Consider the following 15221-nt stretch of genomic DNA (forward strand, 5'->3'; position numbering starts at 1 on the left):
AACCAAGACAACTTCCAATTAAATAAATAAGGATAAGATGCAAAACTGCATCTACATAATGTACATCTACATAATGTAATCTGTATTTTCATGTACATTGGGAAAGAGGCTGCTGTGATCGATAAATCCAAATGTGATCGAGTTGCTTCCTCGTATGAATTAAACTGTCTCCGTTAAACTGTCAGACAGTCTGTGTCTGAATGTGACCACAGAGACGTGAACCAATAAGCATATTTCCAATGTAGCTTAAAAACAATGTCTAGTGGACAAGTCAGTCTTTGTACTATACAGACATTATTATAGGAAAATGTGTACGATGATAAAAATAAGGTCCCCATGGGAACTACATGCCATGTGTCACTCAATTAAAGTCGACACGAGGAATTACAAACATAAAACACTAAATACTGTGTACTTTTCTAAAACATACAAATCGCACATCTAATACAGTGAGAGATATTTCAACAAATACGATTAAGGAATTTAAAGTGAACCAACATCATTGAACATGTCAGCTAGATTCATGGAAATGAGTGCAGGGTTTCTGGTGAGAAATTCATCAAAGTCTCCCCGATGAAACGTGTGTTTCGACTGAAGCGGTGCACAGTCCTCGGTGGAGAGGTGTCCCAGCGGATGACTGACAGGTAAAAGATCTGCTTGAGGCATATAATGTAACACGACAATATCGAGAGAGGGAGACGGTCGGCCGCTGACACGGCGCAGGGCGACGCTCTGAATGCCAAAGCGTTTGCATGTCGCTGAGTCTTTGCGAGAGCTGATGAAGAGACAAGCGGTGTCTATCGGTTCTGCTCGGACGTCTTACCCAGGGAGCCGTTCATGTGGTGGGACTCCATGCCAGCGATGCCTGCCATGGGGCCGTCCGCTCCTGGACCCATTGGGAACTGCCGACCAATCACAGATCAGATAAGTGAGGAGATGGGGCAGCGTGGCCGCGCAGCATGACACGTGGGGAGTGTGAGCAGTGGGAGGTCCGGTTGGGGCGCCCCGAATATATATTGTGCCTCGCTGGATAGACCGTCCTCGGTTTGTCCTTGCTCGTTCTCACTCTCACCCAAAAAAAAAAAAGAAAAAAAAAAAACACACACCATACGCACACTCGCAGCACGCGTGTGGAGTACGACGGCATTTTTGCATACAGAAAGACACAAAGCGGTGCTGACAAACCAAAATTCGGAATTAGTGCCAGAAATGCTAAACGGCACTGCAACAACCCTTGGTACAGTCAGCAACCTTCAAAAAGAAACTATTTATTAAATATGAATTAATCCTCTCCACATATCCGGGGGGCTATGACTCATAACCATTGAGTGGGAGACATTCATTTGTAGTCTGTGATAGTCTTACGCCATCCATCAAACATTTGATATGGGAGAAAATAATCCCACCGTTGCTCTGAATCATTCAATCAAAATATCGCCGTGACGTGTTCGAATAAACGCGTCTCCAAACCTCACCGGAGAACACGGCTCGTAGCGTAGATGCCTTCGGAGCCAGAGGTCACGGGTTTGAATCCCACCCCCAGCTGCAGTACCCTCGAGCGAAGTTTTTAACCTAAATTGCTCCCGTAAAACCACCCGGATGTAAAAATAGGTAAACAAATAACTCAGCGGGAAGAAGCCCAACGGAGGTCTCAGTGAAAGTCGATCGATGACTTTGCTGGAGAAGCTGCTGGCCATAATCCACACCAGTAACTACTGAAACGCCCAAGCAGTTTGAAGCCCGGTCCTATATGCTGGTCTGACCAGTTTCAGCACACAAGGACCCCGCTGGCGATGGAGTGCCGCAGCACGGTGGCATGTTTTTCTTTTTTTTCTTTTTTTTTTTGGAATTTGCAGCCCCTTACAATGTCGGTGCTCTGTTGCAGCTGCCAAAACAGCGACTCTTTATACATCTGAGTTTGTTTCACCGAAAGCACTGCTGTCCTTACCGACCGCAACATTCATTAATCATTTTAAGCTCCTTACATTTGGCCTGTTCCCGCCTGGTGGTACCGCATTGATCATAGTGTACATGTTGTCACCGGAGTTAGTGGAGTCTGAAAGAGAAGTCATCATTGGAGTTAGTGCTTAGTGTGAAGACAACTCTTTGTAGCCACGCACACACACACACACACACACACACACACACATTGCACTATACAACACACGAAGGTTACGCTCGCACAATGTAATGCCAAATAAGGGCTTTTACCTGCTGGACTTGGCATTATGGGAGTTCCGGGTGGACCACCTCCTCCGGGTGGACCCTTGAAAAAAAACTGAATATTAAGTGCATTCCAGAAATAACCTTGCAGGGGATGATCAGCCTTCGAACGTACAAGTACAGCACGCCGTACAGATGAAACTGAGGTTAAAGCTGGCCTGCCACACCTTTTTACCCTACCTTTGGCTTTTTCACTGTAACCTACGAGCGCAGCGGCAATCCAGCGAAAATTCAGGGCAGCACGTCTGCAGCACAACACCCACTTGAAGGCTTTTGTTTTACCAGCTGCTCTTTCACTGAACCAGAAGACAAAGTGGAAGAAGAGCAGCACCATCCGTTGTGTTGCGTGCGAGCAGGAACTCGTTCACTTATATAATCCTTCACTAACGCGAATAGGACATTAAATCACCCCCATGGAAATATTATTTTAATAAGATTATGATGGATGCTGCTTTGCAATAGAAAATTCTGTTTACTCCTCTTTTCCTCCATCCCCGCGTTTTCTCCGAGTTTCCGGATGGAAATTTATGAGGTTATCAGCTGGGCTCAGCCCCCGAGCCATTTTACCGCAGACTGATTGCTTTTCTCTAATGAACAGCAGCCCCACACATGTGCCGCACGTGGCTGCGGAGACAAAGGGAGCCGCCGTCCCCCGACCGGTGCGTGCAGTCGTCCGCTCGGCGGCAGAACGACACCGTCACTGGAGGTGCCACCTACCACATAGCTCCCCGGAGACGCTGAGGAGTAAGGGATCTGGAAAGAGAGGGAAGCGACAGGCTCAAACACACTCTTCCCACATGAAGAAAGAGTGCAATCGTAAAGAGTCTACGAACATCAACATTAAGACAACGTTTATTCTGGCGCCTCATTTCAGCATAATTTATGGAACGATGACTGTTGAAGTTCTTTTGAAAGAGACAAATTCTATGGCTAAAGATCAATCTCTCCCAGGAAGATTGTAATTCTTGAACTCGCTGAGTGTTCCACCTGACTTCGGTACACTTCCGTACGAGATTGTCCCCCCTTTATTAACTCCAGTTAAAAATAGAAAGACTATACAAATACACAATTTACCATTTGCAAATAAAAGAACTACAATAGCAACACATAACCCAATATACTCAAAAAACAAGATCATATGAACAAAGTTCAATGAATAATCAAGAAAACAAACATTTGAAAAGCGCTGAGAAATATGGCGAACAAAAAACAGCGCTCATTGTAAAAATCCCGTTTATTGACCTCTAGACAGCTTCACACTAAAACGCGCCGACAGCGTGCTACGGTTGTTTCTGGAAACCACATATATCTTCAGCTTGTGAAGAGCATCATGCAAGGTGGTGCTCGATTACGCCCGGGCACTCCTTACCGAGTTAGTGTTAGGGGGATTTGGCCAGGGCCGGCCGCCTCCTGGACCCCTGTAAAAAGCAGACAAGCGGATTATCTGCAAAGCTGTCAACATGCTCTGCTTTTGCTTTGTTTTGCACCGTTGGCTGTATTCCAGACAGCGGACAGAGGACAGCCAGATGAAAACAAACTGCCCCCCAAAGGCAAATTCAGCTGTCTACAACCCATTTTGTCAGTCAAGCTGGGGAAAAAAAAAATGGAGGGAAAAAAAATTATTCCTTTCCCTGGAGAATTCCAGTTACTGACAACACAAACTTGCTGAGAACTAGCACATCTCTTAGTGCTTTGTCAAATAAATGGATGGTCTAATAAGCGCTAGTCATCCATGGAATTAAGCCTGACAGTTTTGGACAAAACTACACACGCACACAGAGCAAGCGCTTCGGAATTTACTCACCAACCTGCCGGACTCAGATCTGTTCTCCAAAGAGCTCAAAACTGACCGTTCATAGATGCACGCTCCTAACCAGCTTCTCCTCAATGCAAAGTGCCACTTTTGATACCACGGTATGTGGTCAGGGTTCACGTTTTACTTCACTTCGGAGAAAAAAAAGCGACTGCTAACTGGCTCAACGTAAATGTAGCGATACTGACACTGTCAGTTTACAAATGTACTGATCGGGTATGAAATTGATCCTCGTAGAGCTGCATTAAAAATTGAAATGCAGCTGCGAAAGAAATCCGGCTAGGTTAAAGAGAACCTCCACCTTAACTTAAAGGAGCGTGTGCACATATTACACGTAAAGGAACCACATCGGCTGTTACTTACATGTTCATCCCAGGCATCCCCGGGCCGCCCAGAGCGTTGAGAGGGGGCCTCATCGCTCCCCCATAACTCTGCAACAACAACAGCTGGGTATCAGACAGAGCGTTGAGGAAATTAAAAACATTGTCCAGTATGTCCAAGAAACTGTCCAGCTTTGTCTAACTAACTGTGTCCAACTTTGTCCAGAAAAAAGACATTTCATTGCCAGCAACCACTGCTGTACACTATATTGTTGTGCATTTGATAAATAAACCTTTGATTGATCGATTGATTGACTGATTGATGTGAGGTCCCACCCAGCCAGTCACGCACCTGAGGGCCAAGTGGGACCATCCCCCTCGGGGGGGTCATCCGCTGTATTGCCCCACCCATGTTTGGATGCCCTGAGAAACAGTACAGGTAAGTCAGTAATCCATTTCAACAGTTTTCTCTGTGCGCCACGTTTTCTAGTCGGCATGCATAGATAAATATTTGTTTTTCTTCTGAACAAACACACTACCGGTAAAAGAAATCAGGGAAAGGCAGCAGAAATGTATCAGGAATAAGAAAAGTCACCTCCTGTGGGGGAATAACAGGGAGTAAGCAGAAGAAAAACTTGTATATATATTCCATCCACTTAGCAGACAGTAGCACTAAAGGTTCTTGCAGAGATTGTAATTTCATTGGTGAAATATCGATACCGTTGTCTACATTCACCATAAATACGTCTGTCATGCACTCAATGGCATCGCCTTTCCAGGGATCTCGAGCCGCAACCCTTTGGCGACAGGCGTCCTTAACTGCTGAATGACTGTGCCCCTTGTTACCTTGCGTGACACAAACCTTGCTGCCTTGTGGGATCCATTCCAGTGGGGAGTAAGGGCTGGTTTCCAGGGACGCCCCCCAGGGCCTATACATGGGAGAGGCTGCAGCTGTGTCTATGTATACACTGTACAGAATTATACATTGCCTATGTATGCTGTTTACAGCAGAGCTCGTGGTGAATATTTAGTTGGTATTGTAATAACGAAAATATCCTGCATTATAAATATGTACATACAGTAACTGTAGGTAACTTTGTACACAAAGCTTGCTTGTCATCTAGGAGAAAGGAAGTGGCTAAACAACAATTACAGACGCTCCTCAACTAATGATGGGGTTTCGTTCCGGTAAACCATCGTAAGTGGAAAAATCATAAGTGGAAAAATTGTAAGTGGAAAAAGAATACAGCACTGCACCTACTGAACATCATAGCCTAGTCTACCTTAAATGTGCTCAGAACACTTACCATAGCCTACAGCTGGGCAAATTTAAGCAGGAGACACACATGGGCGTTTAGTAGACATGATGGGATGCGAAAACACAAAATAAAAAAAACTCAGTATCGGTTGTTTACACTCGTTGGTGTGATTGCTACAGAGACTGTGAATGTGGTTGAGTGGATGCTGCGGCTTTCTGCCATCGCTCAGTATCGTGAGAGAGTATCGTACTGCATATTGCAGAAGTGGGAACATATCGAACTTCAAAATTCGAAGTACGGATTCTACCGAATTCGTATCGCTATCGAACCATCGTAAATTCGAAAAAATTGTAAGTCGAACCATCGTAAGTAGAGGAGCATCTATAATAAAAATCATACTCAGTAAAGACACATAACGCCAGGGAATAATTTTTCCCCCCATTTATTTTTCTGCTATGCACCTGGATACACGTCAAAAACCCTTACCTGATTGGGTATTCTGAGAGGGGGTCTTGGGCCACCGGGGTATCTGGGTGACATGAACGGCTACGGAGACAGACGAGCACAGAATGGTTTGCATTTGACAGCAAATAAATGGAGAAAGGCCCAAGCTGAAATCAGACAGGGCTCCCCCCAACAAGGACGATCCAAAGGTTTGCTATTACAGTAAAAGCTCATTTAATGACCATGATTGCCATCATCACCAGATGAGTAGATCAGAGCACCGCTGACAGATGGCACTGCTAAATCAGACATAAGAACGCTGTGACAGGAGAACGGGTCTCTGGTGTGTATCTGCACGTGGATCCAAACATTAATGAGTTTATTGATCGGTGCTTTGATTTATTTTACGCTCCGCTTTCTGCACGGTAACTCATGAGCAGATAGAGGAGGTGAAAAGAAACAACTTCTCCCCTCATCTCATAAAGGTATTTAGTGCTGAAGAACATCAAATACAGAAAGAAAAAAAAAACAAAACCATCCCACCAGGAAAATACATGTAATAGATTATCAGCCACAAGTGACTATGTGAAATCTCAGAAGGTGACTCTTGATGATATGACATTACCCACTTTAGCCCACCAACAAACCCCAGAGAGAACATCCAGTGCCTGAAAATCACATTGAGCAGCGAGTCAGTGGGCAGCATCCTGCTCAAGCGCCCTTGAGTAAAGCACTTACAGTAAAAATACAAATCATTTGCGCCGCTTAGTCTACAAAACTGACATTATAAATCAACTCGGACAAAGGCAGCGGTTAAAGAAAAGCTAAAAATAATAAAAATAATAGTTGTGGAAGTCACCTGGCAGCTAGACGAGTCTTAGGCAAGACGATGACAAACAGCAGACAATGAGACCACGGATGAAAACTGAACAGCTTAAATCTTAAAAGTATCAAAGAAGCAATTCAGCAAATGGACAGGCTCCTCCTCCTCATCTCACAGCAATGAACTAGCAGAGGCGTCCATAGAACACAGAGCAGAAACCTTCTCCCTTCTTCTCATGTTGCATGTGATGTCCATATCCATGAAAAGACCCTAACCCACTGCGAGCTCAGCACACACGGAAATCTGAAGGTCAGAGGTCAAAGTGAAACGACACTGATGATCTTTGGACCAGCATATTTTACATTTACATGTATTCATTTAGCAGACGCTTTTCTCCAAAGCAACGCACATCTCATAGAAAATACAATATGTTAAAGACATTAGCAGGAAAAGACACTTAAATGCATACGTGTGATTTTTGAGTACAATTAATTAGTTTCTTTTCATCATATGAACCAACGTTCATCACACGAGTAGCTGCATAAAACTTAATTCGAATATCGAAAATTCCTAATCACATTCCTAGTTATATGTGTGTATATATATATATATATATAAATAAGCATTGCCATTACATTAGACAAGTAGCTGCATAAAAGTTTATCAACGTATTGATGATTCCTTATCACGTTTCTAATAAGTTTTATTTTTTTATATAAACATTTACGTTACTTTACAGGAGTAGCTACGTGAAGGTTTATCAGTTGTTCAACATGTATGATCTCAACGTTATAGAGCATAAACGTTTACACATTACATGAACTTGAGAGATCGTGGGCGAAGCGAGTCCGGAAGGTCACCGAACACCGAACGAAGTTACCGCGGAAAACGTCTCCGCGTCCCTACGGAGACCTTGTTTCCGCACGCAGAGTTGCACGAGACAGTCCGTGCACACGGGCAATAATTCACCCGCAGAGGCAAGCGGCAACGCAATAAGGGTGCACGCAATGGAAGGGCGTGCTCTGATCGCGAGAACGTGTAGGGCTTCTGTGAACTCTACGTCCCTTCGAACGTCCGGGACTCTCGGGCCGAACAACGCTGGGCAGAAACCCGCACAGGGTACCCTGGCTGGGAAATTCACGAGTGCATGAGCGCTGCTTTGATATGTTGCATGAGAACCGGGTGGCCGGGGATGTGCGGTTGGGTCACAGTGAGGGAGACACCGTGCTAAACATGGTCAATATTACCTGTGTGCAGCATGTGCCGGGCTACAGCGCCTCCGCTATCAGTGGTCAGTATTACCTGTGTGTGGGGACCCATCATGGGGTGGCTTGAGTTGTGAGGTAGAGGCTGTGCGTGGGGTGATGGCTGTGAACCTGGAGGTCCCTACAAAGACAAAAGCACATTGATCATTGATATATTACAAGTATTTATGTATGGCTGGCTGGGGGGGGGGGGGTCGGCAGGGGGGACCGGGGCAGAAAAGAGACAGACGGCAGGAGAACGCCATCGAACCACGGAACTGTTAAATGGCTCCTTGTGCCATTTAAGGGAATCTAAACACCGCCTTTGAAAGTTGTACCGGGAAGGAAACTGGTAGCGATGATGACATTTTGAGAGTCTCACATAAACGACTCAGAAGGGAGCGACGGACGAGAATGAATGAATTCCTCAACGCGATCCCGTTCGCAAACGCTGAAGGTGGCATGCGTGAAAAACGGGGCAAAGGGACCTTTCTTGGCATAAAGAATATCTGGAAGGGCCAAGAATGTCGGCGCTTTCCCTCGGATGTTCACGCACATTTGTAGGTGACGGACTGTCGTAAAGGATATTTGACAGCAAGAAATCGGTCAGAACCTGTATGGGCGCTGGACTTTGAAGACACGCTAAGGAATCTCTCTCTGCTGCGTGCCGTACGCTGGATTAATGAACAAAGCCTTCCTTTTTCAGAGCAGTGGGGTAAAATTACAGTACATGGTGCAGAGCCCTGTGGCTGGAGTGCAAAGAAAAAAAAGGAGAAAAGGAGGAGGGCACAAGGGAATAAAGTGTGCATGGGGTGCGTTGCCGCTCGCCTGCTGTGTGTTGGTGTGTGTGTGTGTGTGTGTGTGTGTGTGTGTGTTATCCTTGAAGCCAGTTGCCCTTTTAACCTCAGACTGGACAGATGTATCAATCGCAGCTGGACACGCCCTTCACAACCTCATTCTCCGCTGTGCTCGGAGAAAGCAGGCCGCATTCGGGCTTGGGCTGCAGTTTTACCCTGTTTTAACCGGATTCACGGAGCTATGACATCAGCTACAGCAGTGGCCTCCCTGTGCCGTAGTGCCCCGTCGCCTCTGGCCAGGGATCCGGAATGCGGGGCAGTCCGCTAACCGGCGCTCGGGGGCAATGGCCCACGGTCCGGTGTCCGGTCCCCCCCACCATGTGCTCTGTCTGTCTGTGCAAAACATAGAGGCAGATCTCCTCTGAAAAACGAATAAAAGTGGTCTGCTGGGCAGTGTTGCAGAGTCGGAGTCGGAAGCAATTATTGGGTTACTGGAGTTGGAGTCGGTAAAAATATACCGACTCCGACTAAATTTACCGTATATGCTGCCATGTAAGTCGACCCCCAAAAATGAGAGGTGCGATATAGGTGTCGACCTATATTTGCTGGATTAGTCGACCCCCAAAAGAATGTGCAAATTTTGGGCAGTGCCGTGGAGTCGGAAGCAATTACTGGGTTACCGGAGTCGGAGTCAAAGGTTTTGTGAACCGACCCCACAGCCTTGCTGCTGGGATCTGCTGGCACGTGCTCCTCCAGTGTGGCGAACAGGCAGCTTTCTGCATGCGTGCAGATGAGAGCGGCGACTGTCCTGCTTCCTTCAAACCCCCCGCCTCCGCCCCCGATGTCCAGTATGACTTCACGTGGTACAGAGGAGCAAGCTAAAGAACCGCGCAACGACTCTCCACCGAAAGACCTTAACCGTCTCAGCATCACACCTGTACCTGTGCTCTGACTTACCACAGAGCAGGTTGTTATGATGCCAATACCCAGGTGATTAAGACGTCCGTCCATTTGTAGACGAGTCGGGGATTTCTGACCGCACCCGAGGGAGACGCCAATCACTGACATTAGGCCACCCGAAGGCACGTGTGCTGAACTATGTCCACATGACAGCTAATTCACTCCCCAACTCCAAAATCACAATGCTCAGCAGGCGCTAGGAGGTGTTCGGGGCAAAAATGCAGTAAAAAGTGATTGCTATTGGAGTACTTTTGCAGGACAAAAAGATTTTTGCGCACTGCAGAAAGGCAAGATCTAAAATTAATAGGAAAATTTAAAAATGTAAAATTAGTAAGTAGCTTAGAACCCAAAATCCTATGAAGGATCATAGTGGTAATGAGGGGTAAAGGTGATGGGTAACCGGGGGACATTTCCCCCAGCATTCAAGCACGCCTAGTTGTCCTCCCCAATATTTGTGTATAACTCCATGTCTGTTTTTCTTTTGCCGTCCCCCAATAACTGACAATTTCTCACATGTAAATGATATCTAAGCTATAGCTCTAGTAGTTTCCTGAATTCTGCATTATTGTGTTTTCTGTTGTTTAAATAATTAAAATAAAATAAAGTTTAAGTAAAAAAAAAAAAATTAAGTAATTTTTACATGTGGAAAAAAGTTAAAAAAAAAAACAAAATTGGAAGACTTTACAGTGACCAAAAAAGGAAACAGTTATTTAAACACCTTGGAATAAAAGCGCCAGAACAGCAGTTCCTGAATCAAACTGTCGTTCCCACCAACTGCAAACAAGAATTTGCATAATCACAAGTTTAGAGTCTGGAGTGGCTCCAAAATATGAGACTTCTGGAGACGCAAGGCAGCTCAAGAGTGCTGGAGAATTTGTTGAATTCCTTGTCGAACACCCTGATGGTGCAACGTGCAGAGGGCTGCCACCATTCATACTTGGTGAGAGATCCACTGAAGCTCTTTAATTAATTTCATAGCCAATTACTACTGCAAAGCAAGGTCTTTAAAAACGGTATTCACATTGAACTGTGAGGCATACAGCAAAATTACAGCTCTAACCGCAGCTTTACTGCAATATGATCACATTGATACAGGTGAAACAGTTAGCTGGGGCTCTATTTATTATTGCTATTATTTTAGATATGGTATACATTACACGTTACATATATTATACAGTATATTCTTATGTTTCAATATAACACTATATATTATGATTACATATTATAATTATTTATTATCATTTAAATTATATATTTATTATTAGAGGGAGTGGTGGTGGAGTGGGTTTGGCTGAGTCCTGCTCTCTGGTGGTTCTGGGGTTCGAGTCCCGTTTGGGTGCCTTGCGATAGACTGGCATCCCATCCTGGGTGTATCCCCTCCAGCCTTGTGCCCTGTGTTACCGGATTAGGCTCCGGTTCGCCATGACCCATCTTGGGACAAGTGTTGTGTGTGTGTATGTATGTTTGTATGTATGTATGTATTATTATTCAGGCCACATTATTGTATTTTGGAGCACTGACACATATTTGTGTATCACAGCTTCACCACATGTACATGAGATATGGTGCCATAAGCTTGTGCTTATACAGAACATTAACGGTATATGTAGTAACGAAATGAGAACGTATATGAAAAATGAATTGCAACAAGTCATAAAAATGAGAAGTAAAAAGTGAGGAAAAAAAAAAAAAAGACAAGGACAGGCCTGGTGCTGCTCATTAGCTCAGCCGGTAGTGTCATCCACTTGCAGAAATCAATCATCAGATATATTTTTTTTATATTTTTCACAAATTTGGGTAACTTGCGCAAAGCCGGAAGCGCGTAAGTTAAACGTGCACAAGACGTGACCGCGCTGCATTCATTTGCTGAGCCGACCGGTGAGTCCGAGGTGATTTATACATGAGCGGCGCAACAGCGGATCACTTCATGCAATTATAAGCGGCATCCTTAGGGTCACAATGTCCATACAGTTGTTTAACCAGCAGGCTGCCTTACTTGCCTTCTCTTCATATTTGATTAACATAATATTTTTACTCTCAAGTGCTGACATTTAACTGGATCCTGGAGGCAGTGAGGATCCTCACCGCACCTCTGTCTCAAGAGCATGTTGTGGCCTGATAGAAAACCCCGAGTCGTCCGCTCGCCTTCAGTGGCGCTGCTAAGGAACACACACCGTTCATTACCGTGAGCCGCGGTGCAATTTTGTCTCCCTGCACAGCTCTTCCCATCTGCATATCATAAAAAACCCTTTTCCTCCTCCATCCAAACAGCTTTCTCCTTCGCTTTTTCTTCTCCTTCCCCTCTGGATGTTCTTCCTTCCCCCGCTTCCCTATCTTACTCCCTGAAAACTGCTGTACTTGACAGCGTAAGACTGTTCATCTGACTGGAAGTGACGGTGTAAGATCACCCACACAAGCAGAGGCGAGGCTGGATCTCGACATTTGTATGTATGGCACCGTAGCACAGGGGAATGGCGCCAACTTCGCGTCAACGCCCATCGCAAGTTGCAGCACCGCAAAGCGACTTCTGGCTGTGCGAAAAATTAAATTAGACAGTGTGCTGTGGAGACGCAAACACCCGCACGCAAACACGGACATGCAAACGCTTCCAAGAACGTCGCTGAGGAATGCTCGCTGCGACCCGCTGGGCCTGACGAAGGCCTTCGAAACCGAGAGTCGCCTTTTTTATTCAAAGTGTGCAAAGCCTGTAGGACATCATCTCAACACTTGGATGCCCACCTGTTCAGACAACCCCCCCAATCCCCTGTGTTGCCAGGCTCCAAGAAAGAGCCCCGTGTGCGAATCGTTGACCCTCGGCAAACATGTAAGAGCGCTACCGACTGAGCCCCCCGTACGCACTTGTTGCGTCTTCTACCCAGTGGCGTCACTAGGGTGGGTGCCTCCCAGTGTGGTAATTCATGGTGTCACCCCCCGTGGACCTCCTCCCGTACCAGACCATACAGAATCCACAGTAATGTTTTTTGTACGAATGTAAATCATAATTCCCCTGTATCACTGAATTTAATGGCAACAGTAGTGACATAAACAACTAGTAAAATTAAAATAACACCTTTAAATTACAATATCATACGCACAGCCTTAATGTGTTTATGTTTACATAATTTCATGGGGTTAAAGTGAAAATTCAATAAGAAAACAATGGAATTCGAAGTAAAAACGTTTAAGAGCTAAATCAAAATTACGTTTATTTTAACGTTATTGATATAGGTTCACAAATACTAATGACCAGAATATTGTAGCTAAAACACCAGAAAATGTGACAAAATCAGCGACTATAAAAACAGGTGCGGCGATGAAAACAAGAGAGCGTGTTTGTAGCGCGTGGAGGCGAAACCACGTGATTCGAAGCGTCACTGTAATTGGGGTAATAATGAGAGCTCTGAGCAGAGCGCATTGGAAGGTTCAAAAAGTAAATGAGCATGGAGTTTTATCCTTGTAGGTATATTGATGCATGTCAGCTGGGCTTTATTACGAAATTTATTACGAAAAATGTTTCTGTTCTTATAACTAACTACAGGGATATTTTTATAAAAATAATACATTCCTAGGGGGTGCGGTGGCGCAGTGGGTTGGACCGGGTCCTGCTCTCCGGTGGGTCTAGGGTTTGAGTCCCGCTTGGGGTGCCTTACGACGGACTGGCATCCTGTCCTGGGTGTGTCCCCTCCCCCTCCGGCCTTATGCTCTGTGTTGCCAGGTAGGCTCCGGTTCCCCGCTACCCCGTATGGGACAAGCGGTTCAGAAAATGTGTGTGTGTGTGTGTAAAATACATTCCTGCTGAAACACACACATCGCCTGTAGCTGCTTGTCCCAAGTGGTGTCACGGTGAACCGGAGCCTACCTCGGCAACATAGGGTGAGGGGACACACCCTGGACGGAATGCCAGTCTCTCGCAAGGCACCCCAAGCAGGGCTCGAAGCCCACACCCACCAGAGAGCAGGACCCGGACAAACCCGCTGCACCACCATGCCACCTCACCCCCCTCTGCCGAAACACTGCACCCCCTTAGTGACGCCACTAATTCTACCGTCTTCTTCTGACACACAACTGCTGTCTATACGAGCAGTCCCAAACGCAAAATTTCCATCCAAAAGCGCGGTGAAGTCTGGCTGCTTCTATGCAGCAGACAGGAAGTTAAGGGCAGGACAGATCGCCCACGTGATCCTCCGGTGAACCCGATGATATTGAGCGCGTCGGTGCCCTCTGGAAAGAAAGGAAGAAAGAAAGGAAGGAACACAGCATGGTGGCACAATGAGTAGCGTTGCTGTCTCACAGCGCCTGCGTGGTGCGAGAGGACGTGGGTTTGATCCCTGCTTAGTCTATGTGGAGTTTGCATGTTCTCCCCGCGTCTGTGTGGGTTTCCTCCCACACTCCAAAGACATGCTATTCACCCACAGTGTGTGAGTGAGTGAGAGAGAGAGTGTGTTCCACTGATGTATGCATGAGTGACCCAGTGTAAGTAGTGTATCTAGCAGTGTAAGTCTTCGGGTGCTCTGGTTTCCTCCCATAGTCTGAAGACATACTGTTCAGGTTCCCCCATAGTATGTGAGTGACAGAGAGAGAGAGTGTGTGTGTTCCACTGATGTATAGATGAGTGACCCATGTAAGTAGTGTATCTAGCAGTGTAAGTCACCCTGGTGAATAAGGTGTGTGGGCTGGTAACACTACGCAGAGTTCATTGGAAGTCACTTTGGAAAAAAGTGTGTGCTAAATGAATAAATGTAATATACTACAGCTAGAAGTGGCACTGTCCCCCCAAAAGCACTGGTTTGATATATTTACAGTTATTTCTGTGGCTGACACTTTTCTCCAAAGCGACTTAGAATGTCAAGGTTACAGTTATTACAGTTACAGGCTTACGATTTATTTACAAGCTTATGATTACTTATGTTTCAACGACGTGCACCAAATTTCACTCGGCCCAAAGTGTGCAGGCTAAGAAAGACCAGGATTTCACAACAGTTAACGACGGAGGAGCACCAAGAGTCACCAGCAGAGCAGTAGATGTTCAGGAACCTCATGTTGCCATAGTGCTCGCAAGGGCCTCAACTCATCAGTTTCGCGTCCGTTTCGGGCGCAACGCGTCTTCCCCACCAGTAGGGGGCAATGTGTGTCTGGCTTTGCAGGCCCTTCACTTTTTATTGCTCTTTTGTCCTTTAAAGACATCGGCGTGAAGATGGAACGAAAAGCAGAAACTTAGAACATGCGAGCGTGTTTGGACCACGTTCAGGCCGTGCGGCGAACACCTCGGACACGCCGTGCCGAGGCGCTTTCCACACCGCCGGGCGTGGTGTCGGGCCCCGCAGCCTTCGCGGGAGAG

General features: G+C 46.0%; 1 protein-coding gene across 6 annotated transcripts in view; it reads right to left on the reverse strand.

Moving 5' to 3' along the window:
- The window catches only part of ssbp2a (single stranded DNA binding protein 2a), a 93346-nt gene that overhangs the window by 5969 nt on the left and 72156 nt on the right, over positions 1–15221 (reverse strand). For 4 of the 6 annotated variants that reach the window (XM_018760114.2, XM_029259607.1, XM_018760113.2 and 1 more), the window contains 9 exons: positions 6102–6161; positions 5219–5285; positions 4709–4779; positions 4400–4467; positions 3593–3641; positions 2941–2976; positions 2212–2266; positions 1986–2056; positions 824–902 (listed from right to left, as the gene is read on the reverse strand). In XM_018760114.2, coding sequence (XP_018615630.1) covers positions 824–902; positions 1986–2056; positions 2212–2266; positions 2941–2976; positions 3593–3641; positions 4400–4467; positions 4709–4779; positions 5219–5285; positions 6102–6161 — 556 coding nt within the window. Of the gene's footprint in view, positions 1–823; positions 903–1985; positions 2057–2211; positions 2267–2940; positions 2977–3592; positions 3642–4399; positions 4468–4708; positions 4780–5218; positions 5286–6101; positions 6162–8184; positions 8269–15221 lie in introns of all 6 variants that reach the window. The other 2 variants (XM_018760112.2, XM_029259605.1) reach the window with 1 other exon arrangement.

This window comes from Scleropages formosus, chromosome 17 (genome assembly GCF_900964775.1).
Source record: "Scleropages formosus chromosome 17, fSclFor1.1, whole genome shotgun sequence".
NCBI classification, from domain to species: domain Eukaryota; kingdom Metazoa; phylum Chordata; class Actinopteri; order Osteoglossiformes; family Osteoglossidae; genus Scleropages; species Scleropages formosus.